Consider the following 13445-nt stretch of genomic DNA (forward strand, 5'->3'; position numbering starts at 1 on the left):
TTTGGAAGCTGCATTCAACTTGACTCCCCTCTGTTATAAGCCACACACGTACAACAAACTAATGTCACAGTGGTATCGTGTACTGTAATCGAATGTAGCCCAACAAGTTATTACCTGTTAAACAGTAGACAGCACACGCGGTGTTCATCTAATAAGGATCTCCATCGCAAGCAAATAATAGCCTTTGCAGATTTGCTTTCAATTCAGTGCAGTTCCATAGCAACGTTTTCAACGCTGCTGCTGATCTTAAACGTTACAACTCTGAGTGAACCGCTTCAGACGCTCAGCGCTTGCGGCAGGGAAATGAACGAATCATTCAAACTGATTCATGAACCAATTCACTCGTTTGCCAATTGGTTTGATCAAGCCTTTGAACAGAATTGACTCAAAAGAATGAATCATTCGCGAATAGGCATCGCTCATTGTCCAGAGAAAAGTAGACTGCGCGTTTGGAATAAACTGAAGCAGTTATAACATTTATTGCATTAAGATAAAGTAATGAGAGGAGCGTCGCCCACAGTAACGAAGTAAAAGTACAGATTTTTCCCAAAAAAATGAACTCAAGTAAGAGTAAAATTACCCCTCTTTAAATATACTTCAAAAAGTATTATTTACCCCAAAAAATGACTCAAGTAAATGTAACTCGTTACTACCCACCTCTTATTGCGATGTACGAATCCACGATAGTCACATCGCAGGATGTGTGATGTAGGCTGTCGTAGTTGATCTGTTATTCATTAACCATTCGGGCCAGCTGCTCCCCGGCCCTTGACGAATGTGATTCGCAGATTAATTGCACAGCTTAACCATCATAGAGTGAAAGTTTATCATTTACACATTTAAGTCCTGTCAGTTTAACAGGGCGCATATAAGAACGAGCAGAGAGAGAGAGAGCGCGAGAGAGCGCGAGAGAGCCCCGGCCGTACGCGCATGCTCACCTTCATCGTCTTCAAACAACACGAGCGCTGTCTTGCTCTCTCTCCCTCGCGCATATTAATCAAAATCAATTGACATGATGGTGTCGAACAAAAAAAAAAAAACCTATCCAGTGATGAAATGTTTTGTGTTCTCATATCTTGTGCAATATCCTAAACTGCAGAGATAATTACACAACACGTGCCGCACATGTCTGATTCGCGAACAAATAACTCCTTTGAACCGATTCAATTTAATGTATGGTTTAAACAACAGACCTGTCCAACACTGAACACACGAGACATCTGAATTGGTGCATACAAAAAATCTGAAACACTTTACAATAATGTTCTTTTTAGTAAACTATTTAACTACATTATTTAACATTTACTATTAATAAACTGCACTTTTACAACATTGTTAATTTCAACATTTAGGCTATAGCCTTCATTGTTGAAATCAAAAGTTGTACAGTATTTGTTAACACAGTTAATGCACTGTGAAGTAACATTACCAAACAATGAACAGCTGTGTTTTTATAAACTAAGATAAACAAAGATTAATAAATATAGTTACAAAAGTATTGCTCGTGGTAAGTTCATGTTAGTTAATATGTTAACAATTCAAACCATATCCTAAAGTTACAAACAAATAATTTACTCTAATTTAAATAATACTCTGTTTAAATCGTTTAAAATGAGAATGTAAGTGTGCTCACCTCATTTTTGCTTGTAAGAAAAAATCAGATTAGATTTCATATCGCAATATATATCGCAGAAAAATAAAATATCGCAATGTCATTTTTTCCCAATATGGTGCAGCCCTAGACTCAATATTTATGCTTGCGATGTTGCTTCTTCCACAGACCAATGCTGGCAATGAACCTGATGCCGAAGATGAGCAGGTGTGCTGTGAAGCTCTGGAGGTCATGACCCTGTGTTTCGCCCTTTTGCCCACTGCACTAGATGCACTTAGCAAAGAAAAGGCCTGGCAAACCTTCATTATAGATCTGCTGCTGCACTGCCAGAGCAAGTGAGTTATCGTAAAGTAGGGTACTGTTATTCCTGTTATGCTTTTTAACTTTCAATAAAATAAATATGCTTTTGTTGTAGTTTTCAGGAAGTCTTTTTATAAAAGTGAGGTATTAAATGTTTAAACTTCAAATTAATTTATTAACGTTTTTCAAACTGAATTTTGTCATTTTAGCAAACGGGATAGAATGGTTTTGTTTGATAAAATTCATTGCTAATAATGCATACTTTAATTTTTTGTATTAAGGTCTGTTCGCCAAATGGCCCAAGAACAGTTCTTCCTCATGGCCACCCGGTGTTGTATGGGCCATAGGCCTCTCCTCTTCTTCATCACCCTCCTCTTCACAGTTTTAGGTGTAAGTGTCTTGTATGTCTTTGGGACAGAGCTGGAGTTTTTTTTTTTTTTTACATTTTGTTGTTAATTCAGAACATCTAATTTGTAGTCATTTTTATCCTGTCCTTTTGTGTTCCAGAGCACTGCAAAAGAGCGGGCAAAGCATGCTGCTGATTACTTCACTCTTCTAAGGCACTTACTCAACTATGCATATAACAGCAACATTAATCTTCCTAATGCAGAAGTTCTCTTAAACAATGAGATCGACTGGTTGAAGCGCATCCGGGTATGTTCATTTACCTAAACTTCTTTTTGGAATTAGAATAGTGAAAACTTTAGTGTGTACAAATTTGAGGGTTTTTTTGTTGTTGTTTTTGTCTTAGGATGAAGTGAAGAGGACTGGAGAGCCTGGGGTTGAGGAGACCATTTTGGAAGGTCATATTGGTGTCACAAAAGAGCTACTAGCTTTCCAGACACCAGAGAAGAAGTTCCACATTGGCTGTGAAAAAGGAGGTGCTAATCTTATCAAGGTAAACATTTCAGTGGTAAACACTGGCCACTTTTACTAGATACCTACAACATCAGAAGAAAAATCTCCTATTTATGAATGCATTGGCAAATAAGACTAAATGATCTTCCTTTTTTTTCCCCATGAACTCCTTATAGGAGTTAATGGATGACTTCCTGTTCCCAGCATCTAACGTGTACTTGCAATACATGAAGAGTGGAGAATTCCCCACTGAGCAGGCCATACCTGTGTGTAGCACCCCAGCCACCATCAATGCAGGCTTTGAACTGCTGGTTGCACTTGCTGTCGGATGTGTGCGAAATCTCAAGCAGATTGTGGACACACTAACTGATATGTACTATTTAGGTGTGTGCTAATGTTGATTCCTGATTCCTAGAAATGGTGCACTCAACCCCATCAGTTTTCATGATGCATAGTTATTTACTTGTTTTTTTATAAATTGTTTTTATGTACCTTTAGGTTGTGAACCACTTACAGAATGGGAATATTTACCGCCAGTTGGACCAAGGCCCACCAAGGGGTTTGTGGGTCTGAAAAATGCAGGTGCGACTTGCTACATGAACTCAGTGATCCAGCAGCTCTACATGATTCCTCCCATCAGGAATGGCATTCTGGCCATCGAAGGCACGGGCAGCGATGTGGATGATGATATGTCTGGAGACGAGAAGCAAGATAATGAGGTACTGCCTAGCATGGTTCATTTCTGGAGTTTCAGACTGCATTGTGTTCATGAGAATTTTGCTCTATGTGTGAGTGTTTCTAATAAAAAAAAGGACTATAAATCAAAACAAATATCTCTGGAGGAGGTCACAGTATGATTCACTTAGATTGAGCAATGTGAACACGCAGTTCTCAAGTTTTATTTAATTTTTAAATTTAGGATATTCCATGTTTTTCCCATTATAGGTTTGAGTTCACTTTCAATGGACTGTGAATCAAATTTAATCACTTTTTTTCCATATAAAATGCTAAAGATTCAAAGTGCTTAACTGTTATTTTAGTATTATTTATATACTGGTACAGTTTTGAATTGGCTTTTATTTCAATATATTTTTAGTATTAAATTAGATTTTTTAAATTATATTTAGCTTTAATTCCTGTTCTTTAATTCTTACACTAAAACAAGACAGATTTTTCATCTAATATTTTATATATATATATATATATATATATATATATATATATATATATATATATATATATATATATATATATATATATATATATATATATATATATGTATATATGTATGTGTGTATTCAGCTTTATTTATATAACAACTTTAAATAGTTTGAGTTAACCATAACATTGGCACATTGCATGTTGAACCAAGGAAGTTTGCAATGGGCCATTAGCACCTGTACCAGTCACAGTGAATAAAAATGGGAGTAGGATTGCCTAGGGAACAGTTCAGGTGGAGGGGTGTGGCTTCTCATTTCCCAGTATAATTAAGCTCAGGTGTGTGCTTTATTAACCCCGAGAGTGCATACAGCTCTTGGGCTTGTTGTTGTGGAAGCACACACATTGGATTGTTTCTGGAGAGGTTGTGCTTTCAGTTTCTGATGGAAGTTAATTTCATTAAATTGAAAGCATTTAGCATATTTTTTAATGGATGAACTGCCCAATGATGACTATCATCCTTTCTCACTACCAAGTGACTGAAAAACTTAGCCATCTCTGGGGTGTATATGCCATGTGGGCATTCCTTGGAGCTGAGGGCATTTTAACAAAAGTTTTCTTTAAATCATTATGTGATATTATTTAAAACAATTGAAGTTTATTGAAAGCCTTGCTTCAATTGTTGCAGAGTAATGTGGATCCCCGGGATGAGGTGTTTGGCTATCAGCACCAGTTTGAAGACAAACCTTCTCTCAGTAAGTCGGAAGACAGGAAGGAATACAACATTGGGGTTCTTCGGCAGTTGCAGGTCATTTTTGGACACTTGGCTTCCTCCAGGTTGCAATACTATGTGCCTAGGGGATTCTGGAAGCAATTTCGGTAAATTTATCCTCTCTTTTTTTGTGTAATCCTCCTTTCTTTTAAGAGTACTGAACAAGACACTATTCTCTAAATCGATTGCTTCCTCCTGCAGGTTGTGGGGTGAACCGGTCAATCTGAGGGAGCAGCATGATGCCCTGGAGTTCTTTAACTCGCTAGTAGACAGTTTAGACGAGGCTTTGAAAGCATTGGGTCACCCTGCCATGCTGAGCAAAGTGCTGGGTGGCTCTTTTGCTGACCAGAAAATATGTCAGGGCTGTCCTCACAGGTACATTGGAAATCTAATATTGCTTATTTTTTGCCTTCACAGATCTTTGTGTCAGTGTAACACACTCCATGCTCTTTTTTTCAGATATGAATGTGAGGAATCGTTTACGACGTTGAATGTAGATATCAGAAACCATCAAAATCTCCTCGATTCTATGGAGCAGTATGTGAAAGGAGACTTACTCGAGGGTGCAAATGCCTACCACTGTGAAAAATGCAACAAGAAGGTGTGTGTTCTGTCTTTATCTTAAGGATGTCTTTGTTGTTATTTAAGAGAACACTATTAAGCTCAAGGTGGTGTGTCTACATGACAGGTTGACACAGTGAAGCGTTTACTTATTAAAAAGCTTCCTCCGGTGCTGGCCATCCAGCTAAAACGCTTTGATTATGACTGGGAACGAGAGTGTGCCATCAAGTTCAACGATTACTTTGAGTTCCCACGGGAGTTAGACATGGAGCCTTATACAGTAGCTGGAGTAGCCAAGCTGGAGGGGTCTGATGTGCACCCAGAGAATGAGGTATTACACCAGCATTGTCTGTCTTTGGTCTTCAAATGGTCTCATTTAAATAAATGCAATTTGGTAATATTTTATATAGCTGAAGTTTTGAAACTGTCCTTAGCAGGAGGTGGTCCAGCAGAATGAGCCGTCAGAGCCGGAACCCCCCTGCAGCTCTCGCTATCGTTTGGTAGGAGTGCTGGTCCACTCAGGCCAGGCTAGTGGAGGTCATTATTACTCCTACATCATTCAGAGGAACGGCAGTGGTGGTGAGGGAGAAAGGAACCGTTGGTATAAGTTTGATGATGGAGACGTCACTGAGTGCAAGATGGACGATGACGAGGAGATGAAGAACCAGTGCTTTGGTGGAGAGTACATGGGTGAGGTCTTTGACCACATGATGAAACGCATGTCCTACAGGCGACAGAAGCGCTGGTGGAATGCCTACATCCTCTTCTATGAGCGTATGGACACGTTGGACAAGGACAGTGAGCTGGTTAAATACATTACTGAGCTCACAGTGACCAGCAAACCTCACCAGGTGAAGATGCCCTCTGCTATTGAACGCAGCGTGCGCAAACAAAATGTGCAGTTCATGCACAACCGTATGCAGTACAGCTTGGAGTACTTCCAGTTCATCAGGAAACTGCTGACCTGTAACAGTGTCTACTTGAACTCCCCTCCAGGTAAATCCAGCCACTGACCTTGCTCTATTCTCCACTGTTGCAGATGGGATCAGGGCTGCAATGTGCTGTCATTCTTCAATCTGTTTCTCTTATAAATTGATAAAAAGCAGAATTTGACTTTGAGGAATAATCCTGATATTAAAAAATTGTTCATGCCTTAAGATTATATTTAAATGCTAAGTTATATTTGGTGATTTATAACATTTGAGGAAATTGTAAGTAGGGATGGGCAATATTTTGCATGTGATTTGTCAGTCGCATTTCGTCAGTAAAGCTGGTTCCCTGATTGGCAGTAAATTGCCATCACATGCTTTCAAATGGAGCGGCATTCAATAGAGCCATAGATCACTGACAATTTATGCAATATCGCGTTCATTATCGAAGGTGATTCATCTGCGATAATGAAAGCAATATTGCGTACCTTAATTTTATTAAAGGAATATTGTGAAATATTTAAATTTTACAATATTACAATCACAATTCTTTATAATTTTTATTGTGATTAATCGCATTATGCACAATTCAATAATACATTCAAAAGTAGTTGAACAAAAGTGCAATAACGTTTGGTATGCACAATGTAATCAAATTAAATATGAAACCAAAGCTATATACCACTGCCAGGGCATTAACCTTTTATAAAAATGGTATATTGTTATAGAAAAAAAAGTTGTGCTCAAAGATGTGGGTGGGGGGTGCAGGAGAATAAGGGTACACACACTAGGTGTTTTGAGCCTGAGCGCTTGGGCCTCAAATCCCGGTTCGTTCATGCGCCCTGGCTTGGTTGTAAAAGGTGGGCTAGAGCGCGGTTCAGTTGGGCTCGGGTTTGGTATGCCTGCGAGTGCTAACCGTGCCATAGCGCAGAATTTCTGATGTTCAGCATGATTGCATTAACATTTCTGATCAGCAAATGTGACTGATCTGTACAGCAGTATATTGTAAGAGGGTCATGTTATTGCATCCCAAACGACTTATTATAAACCACAAAGTTAACAAATGAACTCCACTGGGCTCAGTGAGATCGCTTCTCTGCTGTCATCACATGCTTACTATTTCCCACTTATGAAGTCGTGAGTGATGCTATCTTAGGCCTTCCCCAAAGGCTTTCATTGGTTGAGACGTGTGATGACACCCATCCAAAGTCAGTACTGATCAACATCCCACCTCTCCTGTGACCCATGGTTTCTGTATGTGTATTCAGTGCCAGTGAGCAAAACTTTCATAATTGTTGCCATTAATCAATGCGTTAACTTGCCCATCCCTAGTTAATATATTTTAAAACGTAATTTATTCCTATGAGGCATAGCAGGTATTTCAGCAGCCATTACTTTGTTTTTTTTGTTTTGAGTTTTGCTAAATCCTTCAGAAAACATTTGTGCGCACACTACGTTGGCATATTAATATTAGCATATTACCATTAGTGTCTAAGTGTGTGCGTGTTTGGTAAATGGGTTTCCTTTTTACATCATTACACATTCTCCTATTGTTGCTGCTGCAGAATAATCTATTCCAGGGGATGGTGAAAGTCATTGTAGCAGTAACGATAATTCTTTTGTGGCTTTTAGGTCAAGACCATCTTTTGCCTGAAGCAGAAGAAATGGCCATGATTAGTATACAGCTGGCTGCTAGATTTCTCTTCAGTACTGGATTCCACACCAAGAAAATTGTCCGTGGCCCTGCTAGTGATTGGTAAGCCTGTGATTTCTGAGTTTATCAGGCACGTGCTTGCCTTTGTTATTCAACAGTTAGATGATTCCTTGTTTATCTACAATAAGTTGATCCTTGTTTCTTTTATTTCAGGTATGATGCTCTGTGCATCTTGCTACGGCACAGTAAGAATGTGCGTTACTGGTTTGCCCACAACGTCCTCTTTGCATATCCGAACCGCTTCTCAGAGTACCTGCTCGAGTGTCCCAGTGCAGAGGTTCGAGGAGCCTTCTCCAAACTCATTGTATTCATTGCACATTTCTCCCTGCAAGATGGACCCTGCCCTTCACCCATTGCTTCACCTGGACCATCAAGTCAGGTATGTCTTGTAAATCTAGGCTTCCCTCATTCATGGGAAATCAGGGTATGTCTACAATTTGGAGCTCACTCCACAAGGTTCTTATGTTTTGTATTATTTGTTCTTTTGTCTCAGAGCTGTGATAATTTGAGTTTAAGTGAGCACTTGTTCCGTGCTGTACTCAATCTGCTGAGAAGGGAAGTCTCTGAGCATGGCCGTCACCTGCAGCAGTACTTCAATCTTTTCGTCATGTATGCCAACCTTGGTAAGGACCACTCGCCACCCTTAAGGCTTGCATTCATATGGGCTTTCATGCTATAGTGCTGTCCCGTCTCACTCCCATTTCTTTGTCAGGCTTGGCAGAGAAGACGCAGCTTTTGAAGCTTGGGGTACCAGCTACCTTCATGCTTGTGGCTCTGGATGAGGGCTCTGGCCCTCCCATTAAGTACCAGTATGCTGAGCTTGGAAAACTCTATACTGTCGTCTCTCAGCTGATTCGTTGCTGTGACGTGACTTCACGTATGCAGTCCTCAATCAATGGTGAGAATTTTATACTTTGCTGCAGAATGTGTTCATTCAGATAACAAAATAGTCTGTAGGCTTTCACACATAGTTTTGGTCCCCATTGCCCAATGAAGATTTACATCCTTGCTCAGGACTTACTGACTGACACACAGCCATCTCCAGGCTTGAGTGCCACGTTGGCATTGCTTGGAGCTGAGGGCATTTACAGAGAAACAAGCAGAGATGTGCTTCCTTTTTATTTTTTTGTGTTCACAATGTTTTAGTAGTTTGATCTGTTGAAACTAGTTTTAAAGATTTGCATTGAAAACCAACATTTTCCAGACCACATTCCAGGATATGAGCTGACATTTCCAGGATACGAGCTGACATTTCCACATGTTGACATTTTTAGGAAACCCTCCCCTGCCAAACCCATATGGTGACCCCAACATCACCGCTCCCATCATGCCTCTGCAGCAGCTGGTGGTGGACATCCTGTTTGTGCGCACCAGTTATGTGAAGAAGATTATCGAGGACTGCAGTAACTCAGAGGACACTATCAAACTGCTGAGATTCTGCTGTTGGGAAAACCCTCAGTTTTCCTCCACTGTGTTGAGTGAACTACTGTGGCAGGTGAGAGGCATTACCGGCCTTCATCTTTGAAAAGATGTTGACAATTTTCAACTTAAGCAGCATTGTGAATATTACAATTACATTATAAATGCACATTTCATTTGGCCATTAAGTTTCCTAAAGACTATCTATCATTGAACTAAACTTGTTTCCTGCTGTCAACCTCTCTTGCAAATTGTGATGAGGGAATTTAGACAAGTATTTTAATAGCATCTGGTTTAAACTGAAGAAGCATGATGTTATTGGAGTTCAGAAGGTCTGTGAATCTGTGTAAATGGTCCGTAACACTTGTCTCGATGTTAAATGTATACAATTTTTCACTGTATCGTCTAGCCATGTGCATGTGTATTTTTCCTGTCTGAAGATGGTTATTAACATTGGTGTTTTTGCATAGGTGGCATATTCATACACGTATGAGTTAAGGCCTTACCTGGACTTGCTCCTTCAAATCTTGTTTATTGAGGACTCATGGCAGACTCACCGGTAAGTCTATCTTTCCACTTTGTTTAGCAAATGTCTCTTATGTGAAATGGCGTATGAAGAAAAGGCCCCAGAACAACCAGAAACTCATATCTGCAATTTAGTTCCTGGAGTGAAGTTCTTAATCTTAAGGCATCCTTACCTTTTTTTTTAGATTAATTAAATTCCTGAATGGATCGTAATGTCCTGCTCTGCCCTTTTCCTTTGTTAGGATCCACAATGTGCTGAAGGGAATCCCTGATGACCGTGATGGGCTTTTTGACACCATTCAGCGCTCCAAAAATCACTACCAAAAGAGAGCTTATCAGTGTATCAAATGCATGGTGGCTCTTTTCAGCAACTGTTCAGTGGCCTACCAAATTCTCCAGGTCGGCTTGATAATGAAAGACTGCATTTGAATGTTATATGTATGTGTGTTTGTATGTAAAAACTGATTATGGTCTACTCTTTCCAGAGTAATGGAGATTTAAAAAGGAAGTGGACCTGGGCAGTGGAGTGGCTTGGTGACGAGCTGGAACGGAGACCGTACACTAGCAATACTCAGTACACGTATAACAACTGGTCCCCTCCTGTCCAGAGTAATGAGACTTCTAATGGATACTTCCTGGAGCGCTCCCACAGTGCCCGTATGACTTTGGCCAAGGCCTGTGAGTTGTGTCCAGAAGAGGTAAGTGATGGCTCATGCCACCCCTCATTGTCTGCAACATTAGCACCAGTATGTTTAAAGTCTAATCATGCATGTGTGCTTCTGCCCATTAGTTGAGACGTTTTAATAATTACTTATTTAAATATCTGAATGGTTGCCATTTAAGAACCCCTAATGTAATGTAGAGTAACACTTTATTCAAACTTCAGAAATTAGCACTGAAATCTCTCACTATGACTGTATAATGATGGTCAGGCACATTTCAAACGTTTAACCTTTGGAAAATAATTTTGAAAAGGTTTTAAAAGGAAGTCTTTTCTAATCCAGAAATGTTTAACTATAGATAGGGCTTTGAGTTTTCGACTTTTATTTCCAGGTTTTAATTTTTATAACGCAAAGCAGTTACAAATGTTGATATTTGCATAAATTTAAGTTTCGTTACATTTACACTTGATTTTATGCCGTAGATATATTTTTTTTTAAGCCATTTCTATTGATTTGCAGAAATAAGGTGCTTTCTTTATCAAGTTTAATCAGTAGCAAATTGCCACAAATGTTAAATGTATGCAGCCATAGATGCATAATTTGTTGAAACAGTATGCAATATTAACTGCCGTTTCAAAATAGTGTCACTTAACGAAGCACGAGGTGGTATCTGAAGAGGACGCTGGCCGGAACCCGTCCTCGACACAGCAACTTTTGCCAGGGGAAGTGACAGGCCAACAACAGCACACCGTAAGACTCGTATGGCCCGGCCACACTGGTGCCATCTGCGCAACTTTTTGGTGTTCACAGGGCTTGATGTAGACAGAACCATCTTCCACCTCCCTCAAAAACAACACAAAATCAACTGTTATTTCGTCCTCATCTCAATGTGTCCAAACTGTTTCCTTCTACACAACAAGAAGTCATAATGTGTAACTAAGTGATCGAAAACTCTAAGCCTTGGCTATAGTGTACAGATGAGAGTTGGAGGTAATTTTTGTGTTTGGTGGTGGTTTCCTTTTTTTGTTTTGAGTCTGATTTTATTTTGGGAATGTAAGATCAGGTCATCTAATCTGAAAACAACCTGCACGAAGAAGCTTTTGTGTGACTATACAAATTTGGATGTGGTATCAGTTTTATTCCATTCTGATGATTAACTTTGAGGAAGAACACAATGTTCAGGAGGATGTTTAGTGTTCTAGTCATACCACTGTCTATTCAGTTCATCCATGGGCAAATTCCTGTCAGTCATCAGAAGCTTCCTTAAGTTAAAAACAATTGAATCAAATTCAAGTGTAAGTGTTTGGTTTGTGTTGTCCATTTATAGTGGTCCCTCATCTGTCATTTGATTTGACTAAGTCCCCCTAATAATTTTCTTTGTTCGTTAAACCGATAAAGCCTTGAACTTTCCCATTTGATTGAATTTTCATGTTTATATTGCAAGGGACTCTTTATCGAGGACATAGTTCACAAATATCCCTGGTTAGTTGGAATGAAGCAAATAGTTTTATTATATTTTAAATCAGGTGCTCAACTTCATTTGTGATGGTTGTTTTAGGAGCCTGATGAGCAGGAGGCCCTCGATGAGCAGGACACTTCTCCTCCAGAGGACACTGCTCTGTACCCTCACTCTCCAGGCACAAAGTTTCAACCGGTACTGAGCTTCAGTCACAAACCTCATGCTACTCTTAGACATCTCTTAAACACATCCTGTATTTGTGAGATTCCAAAGACTTTAATGAACTTTCTTAACTGCAAACCCATGTAGTCTCTTTACTGGGACATTAAATTGCATTAAAAAAGAGGGACACTGTGTTCCTGGTTTGAAAGATTGTTGTGGGAGTTTACTATTAGATGGCTAAAGATTTTAAAGGTTTTGGTCCATTAGATGCTTCTGGGAAAAAAGTCTCTTGTACTCAAGGCAGCATTTTTTGGATCAAATACAGCACAAATATTATAATTTAAAGTAACTACGATTTAACTTTCGATCAATTTAATGCATCTTTGCTGAATAAAAAGTATTTCAAGAATGAAAGTTTGTTGAACATCCATTTAAACAGCACTTTTTCACTGACTAATGGCTTTTGTTTACCCCAGTTGGGAGTGTTTGCACTTTTTTGATTTGTCCTATGTGTCGTTATATAATGGCATCTCCAAGTCGAAGTAAACCATAAATATAAATTCTTCCGATTGTCATGTAGTAATATGATTGTTCTTGCATCATTTCAGCAGAATAACCTCCCGCTTACACAGCCATACACTGGCCCTGCAGCACAGCACGTCAACAATCCTCAGCGTCCAGGCCCACGAGCACAAGAGAACTGGGAGCCCCCTGAGGAGGGTGCCGCCCAGCCAGACTAAAGACTAACAATATGTTGTCACACTGTCCTCCATCTGAGCTCTCCAGAAGAGATACTCGAATCCAGAGCAAGGCCAGGTCCCACCATGCTGCTCTACTCCAGAGCCCGTGTAACCAGAACATTCAGCTTCCCTCAATTTCTAACCCTGGAGCGGAGAGTCTCTTCACCGTCTGCTCTGCAGTATTAACTGTCAAAAGTGTAACTTGCAGTGGACTGTGCATATTGTTTGTAATAATAAAATGGGCCTGTCGCACTTGTCTCAAGACAGAGGTGTACATACTATGTTAATGTTTGACTGTTCAAACGCAACAGCGTGTGTGATGCTGTCGGGAGACTGCAGATTTATGAAAATAGAAAAACAACAAAAAAAGAAATACAATGGTGAAAGACAAAAAAAATAAATCCCTGTTTTATCCCATGCTCAGTAGTAAGGTTTGGGCCGTTTGGGTCATTCTGCTTTTGATCATACATTATATTCATGTCATAGCTTAACCCGGACGTGGCACCTCGTGAGCAAGAGTTGGCCATAGTTTGTGAACAATGGGACGGTTGGGTTATGATCTTGACGTTTAGTT

At 39.7% G+C, this 13445-nt stretch overlaps 1 protein-coding gene across 1 annotated transcript in view; it reads left to right on the forward strand.

Annotated features, from left to right (window-relative positions):
* The window catches only part of LOC113108528 (probable ubiquitin carboxyl-terminal hydrolase FAF-X), a 34559-nt gene extending 21426 nt beyond the window's left edge, over positions 1–13133 (forward strand). The window contains exons 27-48 of the mRNA XM_026271706.1: positions 1781–1947; positions 2194–2302; positions 2420–2566; positions 2664–2810; positions 2947–3154; positions 3269–3489; positions 4617–4807; positions 4902–5075; positions 5160–5301; positions 5389–5592; positions 5696–6257; positions 7823–7946; positions 8058–8283; positions 8398–8527; positions 8617–8802; positions 9179–9399; positions 9794–9882; positions 10091–10247; positions 10334–10546; positions 11153–11260; positions 12069–12164; positions 12740–13133. Of these exons, the coding sequence (XP_026127491.1) occupies positions 1781–1947; positions 2194–2302; positions 2420–2566; positions 2664–2810; positions 2947–3154; positions 3269–3489; positions 4617–4807; positions 4902–5075; positions 5160–5301; positions 5389–5592; positions 5696–6257; positions 7823–7946; positions 8058–8283; positions 8398–8527; positions 8617–8802; positions 9179–9399; positions 9794–9882; positions 10091–10247; positions 10334–10546; positions 11153–11260; positions 12069–12164; positions 12740–12871 (3954 nt within the window). The 3' untranslated portion in view covers positions 12872–13133. The remainder of the gene's footprint in view (positions 1–1780; positions 1948–2193; positions 2303–2419; positions 2567–2663; positions 2811–2946; positions 3155–3268; positions 3490–4616; positions 4808–4901; positions 5076–5159; positions 5302–5388; positions 5593–5695; positions 6258–7822; positions 7947–8057; positions 8284–8397; positions 8528–8616; positions 8803–9178; positions 9400–9793; positions 9883–10090; positions 10248–10333; positions 10547–11152; positions 11261–12068; positions 12165–12739) is intronic.
* Positions 13134–13445: the final 312 nt, after the last annotated feature.

Source organism: Carassius auratus, chromosome 9 (genome assembly GCF_003368295.1).
Source record: "Carassius auratus strain Wakin chromosome 9, ASM336829v1, whole genome shotgun sequence".
In the NCBI taxonomy this organism is placed as follows: domain Eukaryota; kingdom Metazoa; phylum Chordata; class Actinopteri; order Cypriniformes; family Cyprinidae; genus Carassius; species Carassius auratus.